The following is a 7488-nucleotide window of genomic DNA, read 5'->3' as shown; positions in this document are numbered from 1 at the left end:
CTTAATGTTAAATGTCCCAGGTCTAGACTAGATAAAGGTATGGTAAATACATACATGAGCAAACCCTAGTATGTGTGTGTGTGTGGGGGGGGAGTAAGTTGCCACAGGGGAGTTCTGCTTTTCAAAATTTTGTGAAACAGGATAGGTATCAGTCTAGCACATTTTTAGAGGGGTTGCCATCTTTGAATGTCTCTGCAGTTTTGCTAAATACAGACAAATGTGTGGCCCGTGCAGTCTAAGAACTTCACAATGGTATTCTTAGCTATGCTGCATGAAACAATACTGCTTCTGGCAGCCCCATTAAAACTGATCTCAGTGGGAATATCTTCCAGGGTGAGGCAGGGCTCAAGTTTAGGCAAGTTGTCCATTTGGTGACCTATGAGTTACCAAAGCAAAGAATAAAAGCTAATAAATCCACATGCTTTGCCTAGAACAATTCAGACCAGAATGCACTGGGGCTTGGAGTAGTAATAAAACCATGGCCTTTCACTTTACTATAGCCTTCTTAAGGTACTACCTCATGGCAACTCAAAGATCTGCCATAACTCTCTGTTTAAGAGAAAAAGAAATAAATTTTTAGCACTTACAGAAAGCATTACACTGAGTAATAACTCATTCCTCCATCTACTATGAGTTTGGCAGAAAGCTTAGATTTATATGCAGTGAATGGTACCCTCAGACTTTAAAGATCACTCACAAAGCTGACATTACAAATAATGAAGTTTAATACAATATTCAAGTATCTTGCTTTTCCATTAAGAAATATTTACCCTGATGTTACTATATAGTATATAATATTCTGCCGCAGTAGTAAAAGATGACTTGGAATATTACAGAATGATTATAGACAGAAGCCTCAGAGAGAAAATCTCTCTGATTTTTTCTGAATCATATTAAACGATATGCTACTGCTTATCTCTGAAGTTAAGCTGAGGTAAATATCGCTAGATAAACAAAAGTTTAACAGTAAAATAAAATGGCCCATTGTTTCCTTATGGCAGCAGTGTATCAGTGCTATGGGTGACAATTTTTAACAATCTGCATTCATGGTTCTTACACTAAACAAAGGAGATGAATTCTCTTTCATTCCTTCTGCTCTGGTCAAACATTCTTCAGCCTCTGATACAACTTGATTCCATTTTTAATGGAACACAACCGGTTCCTGGAGGTCTCTTCTCTTCAGATGGGTATTTTTCTTTTTAATAGCAAAATGAATGCAAAAAGCATATGATTATGGTATTTATGTTTCCATTAAAGTGTCCACAGCAAGTTGGGGGACTCAAGCCTACTATTTTGAAGCTATTTAGGTTTACAGCAGCACAGTGCCTATTTCACTTCAATTACATCAGAGGACAATGAACTCTTGGTGGGAAGAGATGGTAAAGCGACAGCCAGTAAATGCCCATTAGCAACTGCCTTTTTCATAGGGTTCTCTCTCTGGATGGCAGGAGAGTCATTGGCAACAATGGGGGGAAAACCCTCCCCATCATTATTGATCAATGGTTTTATGTTTTCTTTCATATGATGTAAAACATCAGCAGCACACATCTAGGCTTGGCTAAAAGCCTCTTCTACAGGAATGCAAGTCCCTGGATACTGCCTGGTTTAGCTAAAAGAACCTTAGAAACTGAGTCTTGTTTCCCCCCCCCCCTGACAGTGATAATTAGTGTGTGTGTGGCGTCGGGTTGCCAGGTCCTTACCTCTCACTGGCGGGGGACTTGGGGGGGGTGTTCCAGGAGGGAGTGGGGACTCCTCAATGCAGTGACATCATGTCTAAGTGACGTCATCATATGGGGGATGCAGCCCCTTGGAAGGCACAGGTGGCGCCCGCTCACAAAAAATAAAAATAAAGGGAAGCTTCCCTTTAAATTGTTTATTGTGAGCGGGGCCTGCCCGCACCTGAATTCCAAGTGATGAATTCACCACTTGGGAGTTCAGGCATGTGGCCAGTGGCAGCTCCTCTCCCTCCCCTCCTGAGGATTTAAAGGACCCTCCAGCTGATTGTTGGGACACGTGCTGGTGCTGATCAACTGGAGGGCCCTTAAATCACTGGCCGGCAGTGGGCAGGAGCCCTCAAAATCGAGAGATTCTCCACCTGGGGATTGGCAAGCCTAGTAGGGGGAGGCGTAAGAACCCAAACAACTTCTGCAGTTGTCAGAACACTACAAAGAACTGACAACTGATAATACTCTGTAGCTATTTACAATCCTCAGTGGCAAAGCATCCACAATGCACATTTTTTTAGACTAATCAACCAATTTTTTTTTTGCCTGAGAAAATAATTTCCCCAAATGATGTCCATTGCACCTTTTGTTTTGTTCTACAGGAATTTCCTTGATTGGAACAAAGCGATTGCTATGTAAGAAGGTTTTAAGCTTGCAACACCTATTGATATAGAACCAAAAAGGAAATTGACAGTTTTAACAACAGCTTCGGAGAGGACTCTTCATATCAAACTGTATGTATGTATTTATTATTTATTTAAAACATTCTTGTGCAATACGTCTGCCTAATTCAGGATCTCCAAGGTGATGAACATTAAAACACTAACAAGCATTTGAAATACAAATATATGTACAATGTTCATAACAATTAAAGAAAATATCATACAAACACATACAAATATAAATGCACAAAAACACACAAACAGGGAGGAGGGATAATAAGAGCTAGTGAAGGATCCCGAAACAACAACAAAAGTGTTCACCCCCTGGCAGAAGGCAATTATAAAGAGAGACAGATTAATTTCCCTGGTAGACAGTTGCAAAGTTTCGACACCATGACCAAGAATGCCTTTTCTTAGGGCAGGGACACCTGAAGTAGGGCTTCCAAAGATGGCTGGAGTAGATGGGTAGGTTCACATAAGAGAAGGCAGTTCTTAAGATATGCTGGCTCCAAGCCTTACAAGGCTTTAAAAGTCTATACCAGCACTTTGAATTGGGCATGGAAGCAAATTGGGACCCAGTGAAAATGGAACAAGACTGGAATGATATGGGCCCTATAACCCACTCCAGTCAGCATTCTGGCTGCAGCATTCTGTACCAACTGTACATTCCAAAACAGTCTTCATGAACAGCCCCATGTAGAGTACATGGCAGCAATCTAATCCAGATGTTACTGGCATGCCCTACAGTGGCAAGGTCTTTCCTGAGCAGGAATGGCTGCAGCTGACCTACCACCCGGAGCTGGTGAAAGGTGTCCCTGGCCAGTGGCCACCACTGTGACCTATTTATCCAACAAGAGGCTTAGATCCAGCAGACCCCCACCCCAAGCTATAAACCTGCTCCTTTAGGGGGAATGCAACCCCATCCATCCATCCATCTATCCATCCAGAACAGGAATTAGGCCAGTTCCTGGGTCAAATCTCCCCCCACTAATAGTACCTCCATTTTATCAGGATTAAGGTTTCTTAGACCTCATCCATTCCAAAACTGACTCCAAGCACTTGTTCACTGTTTCCATAGCCTCCCTAGGATCTGCTGGAAATGCAAGATAGAGCTGAGTTCATATTGGCCAGCATAATTTAAAGGCTCTAATCCTTCACACCATAGCAATTGAACCAATAAAAACTCTTCTGCTGAATTACTGCAAGGCAGGGTTGCCAATTCTGGGTTGGGAAATTCCTGGATATTCTGGGGCAGGGTCCACGGACAGTAGAATATGGGAAGGGAGGGAAGAGCTGGGATGTAATATCATGGTGACCACCCTTGGAAGCTGCTATTTTCTCCAGGAAAACTGATCTCTGTTATTCCAGGGTAACTGCAATCCCCACCTGGAGGCTGACAATCCTACTGCAAAAGAAAGTTTTGATTTGTGGAGGAGTAGCTTGTATAGTTTGCTTGCACAGTCATGCAAATGCGCTTGACAAAACTGAACTTTAACATCAAAACACTCCTTACTTTTCCCTTTTGTGCTGACTCAAAACATGCAGACACACCAACATGCCACATTAAAATCTGAAGTACAGCTAAGAAAACCTCTGTATCACACTGGAGTTCTTTTCTCAGGGTTTTCTCTTTGGGAAAGAAGCAAGGGTTCTGACACCCATTTCTGATGTTTTACTCTTCATACAGACAGGCATTGGCCTGACCTGGAAAATCCAGGGTAGCCTGATCTTGTCAGATCTTGAAAGCTAAGCAGGGTTGGCTTGGTTAGTACTTTGATGGGAAACCACCAAGAAAGTCCAGGGTTGCTATAAAGAGGTAGGCAATGGCAAACCACCTCTGAATGTCTCTTGCCTTGAAAACCCGACAGAGTCGCCATAAATTGGTTGTGACTTGATGGCCAAAAAAAAAGGAGTTAAAATAAGAAGAATTTGTGGAACAAACTTGCTTCGATTATGCTTGCTGGAACATAACTAGAAATGGTGTGTTAGAAAAATATCACTCATGAACACACATATTTATGTAACAAACTTCAATTCAAAAGCCCTTGTTATAGCTTGGTATACCGACACAATAATTCTCTGAAAAGATCTGACACAGATTTTCTCAACAATGGCCTACTTATACTCCAGACAGGTTTCCTATAATTTTGTAGATAAAAACTTTCAAAACAACCTTAGGTCCCAAATGTCATTTTTTAAAACCTGACATTAACACAAGAGTGCTCACACACTGTGCCACACAATAACTCCATTATAAATTAAATAGAACCAGATTACTGTTATTTGTCATTTCTTTTGGCACTAAGAATTATCGGTAAAGAATGCCAAGCAGAACATGACCTAAGATAGCTATCAGCGAGAGCGATCAGCTGTCATATTTTGATCCCGTCCTCTGATACTTTAACCATTATTTGAGAGTACTACTGCTAGACTGGGCATATTTCCATATGAGAGTATAGGTTAGCCCAATTAATATTGCTAGCAAATGTGGGAAAAGCCACATGCCCTTATACAAGATATAGTGAAAAATGCAGGTATCAAAAGACAAGGTGATGGATCCGTGTACAACCAACACATATATGAGACTGAGTTGGACCATACTTGCTGACCTTCACCACCTTCTATGCACTGATCTGAATCTCTGCAAGGAGCAAATGTCCAAACAATCTATTTATTATCTATGAAGGCTTGTGAAAGAAGAGTCAGATGGTGAGATCTCTCCTGTCTCTGTATGACGATCATAGATGGGTATGTCTCCATCCCAAGCAAGGATGATCACCTCTAGTTCAGGCTGTCCCCATGTAAACTCAGTTTTTCTTTGTTCATACATTCCCATATTTCTGCATTCTCTCACCCACAATCTGCCCTCATTTTTTTCCAGGTGTGGCATCTCCACATGCCTCTGAATCCTATGAAACTTGGAATGGCATCTGTGAACACGAGTCTAAAGGATTCCGTTTTCATTCCAGCGGGGGGGGGGGGGGAATGAGCATTGCAACATTCTGCCAGTCACTGCTTCAGAAAATCAAAGACAGACGCTGCACGCTGCTCACACAAACACCGCAACATGCTGCTAAGGCTATTGATAATTGAACCAGTAGCTGTTCAAAGTGTGACTTTAATTTGAATTACACTAAACGGTGGGATTTTGTTCCAAAAACTTTTCCAGAAGATGAATAGAGTTAGAATTGTCTGAAAAGATTGTACTGCTCATTCCATTACGTCTTGATTTGTGCAGATTCAATACTTTTTCCTCCACAAAGCCTTTTAAAAAGCCATTAATAAAATGCAATTCTGGCTTTACTGTTGATGAACAGTCACCTCCCTTGGCCAAACAAATAAATAAATAAATTGCAAGCCAGACACTGAAAGCAGGATATTGACTGCCGTCTGGTGCCTACCTGTCTGCAGGTGAAGACTTTGAATTGCGTGCTTTCCTTACTTGGGCATATAATGCTTCAACCGTCGGTCCTTCCCTTGGGCTCTGTGGTCTATTGTTCATTGTGCCACTATTTGTGGAGGCATTATATGAAACAATTCCAGCGTACATTGAGTCGCTATCGCATCCAAACGTCCTGTTTAAATCTTGGATCTCGGCATAATCTCGTTCCCGTGCTTGTCTCTCACGAAATTCTCGAGTCTTGGCTTGAATTCTGGAAATGAGAAATAAGGCTAGAAATATGTTTGAAAACAGGGCACAAAATGCTTCTTCTCATGAGTAAGAACATAGCTTGTCTAATCACAAAGTGATGTAACAGCAATGTTTCAGGTCTGGAATGGATTCAGTTTGACTTGGAACTCTTGAGTATAGTTTTGTTATGCTTCAAAACAGCAGCCAAAGGTGGTAATTTTTTTGTAATGCTCGATAAGGTCCATTTAATTTGTAGATAAGTTTCAAGGAGCTTTGCCAGTTGTATGTGATCCTTCTGAGGGCTTTTTTAAATGGATATTATTCCTACTTTTCACCATCTTCTCTACATGCAGTTAAAACTGCGTGTAGGCCACAGGCTCAATCTATGTGGAAAGTAAAATGTGGCAAGAGCATTTACATACTGCCTACAAGTGATGAGAGCTCTAAACATATATTATCTTCTTGAAATTCTTTCTCAGTAGCACCACATAAAGTAAGTTTCATTATAATTGCCAGAAGGCATATGGCAGCTCCTCTAAAACCTCCTAATGAGTCCATGGCAAAAATAAGACTAAACCTGGTGCCGATTCATTTCTTGGCCACTGGTCTCAATCCAGACAATATTAATGCATGGACTCTGTTTGACTAGCTAACCACCAGAGTTAACATGCTTTCTTCCCTCACTTCCTCCTTGCAGCATGCCACAATTGAAGACAGAATTCTTCTGTCCCCAGTTAATCATGACATATGAATGCGACCACTTTAACTGAGCATAGTTTCTTACCCAGTGGTTTGTATCCAACGATGGTTGCATGGAATGCAAACAGAATTTACCTTTCTTGCAAGCCATTTCCAGTCCTCAGAAGGATCAGTCCCAAGGCTGGCAAAATAACTGTGTAGGCTTGAGGGCTGAAGGGATAAGGAGATGAAATTGTCTCCTCCCTTCAATGGAGCTACACTTGTGAAAGAGGGAACAAGAGCAGTGTAACTCATTTCTTCCTCCTCAATTTTGTGTGATAATGTTCATGGATGTTCTTCTGTGTGGATCCTATAACTTCAGGAATAATCTTTCCAGGGGCCAGAAGGCATTATAGGAATACAAGAAAAAAAATGGTGGTTGAATACAAACAAGCCAGTAACTGAGATTCTTAGCTACAGTTTAGTCCTGGTTACTGTCACAAAAATCCGACTAAATTAATTATGGTGCCCAGGGGTCGTTTCATAGAAAAAGAGCTAGGGGAACTCATTAGCATAACTCATTAGCATATGCCACACCCCCTGACATCACCAGAAGTGTGTCATAAGGCCACACACCCCGCCTCCAACGGTCCCGGCCACCGGCGCCAGCCTTGCAGCTCCACTGGCGAGCCCCATGAGGGGCCCGGCGGTGGCCCTGCAAGGCCGGCGGGAGTGCAAGGAAGCCCCGCGAAGGCCCTCCCTGGCCCCAGGCAGGCAGGGGTGGGGAGAGACA

General features: G+C 42.1%; 1 protein-coding gene across 1 annotated transcript in view; it reads right to left on the bottom strand.

Annotated features, from left to right (window-relative positions):
- PARD3 (par-3 family cell polarity regulator) overlaps positions 1-7488 on the bottom strand; it is a gene marked incomplete at its 5' end in the record, with an annotated part of 471015 nt that overhangs the window by 131123 nt on the left and 332404 nt on the right. Inside the window, one exon of the mRNA XM_015426744.1 lies at positions 5788-6039. Coding sequence (XP_015282230.1) covers positions 5788-6039 — 252 coding nt within the window. The remainder of the gene's footprint in view (positions 1-5787; positions 6040-7488) is intronic.

This window comes from Gekko japonicus, unplaced genomic scaffold, assembly GCF_001447785.1.
Source record: "Gekko japonicus isolate JY-2015 unplaced genomic scaffold, Gekko_japonicus_V1.1 scaffold230, whole genome shotgun sequence".
NCBI classification, from domain to species: Eukaryota; Metazoa; Chordata; class Lepidosauria; order Squamata; family Gekkonidae; genus Gekko; species Gekko japonicus.
The sequence above is the reverse complement of the archived record's forward strand: the minus strand, read 5'-3'. Positions and strand labels throughout refer to the sequence as shown.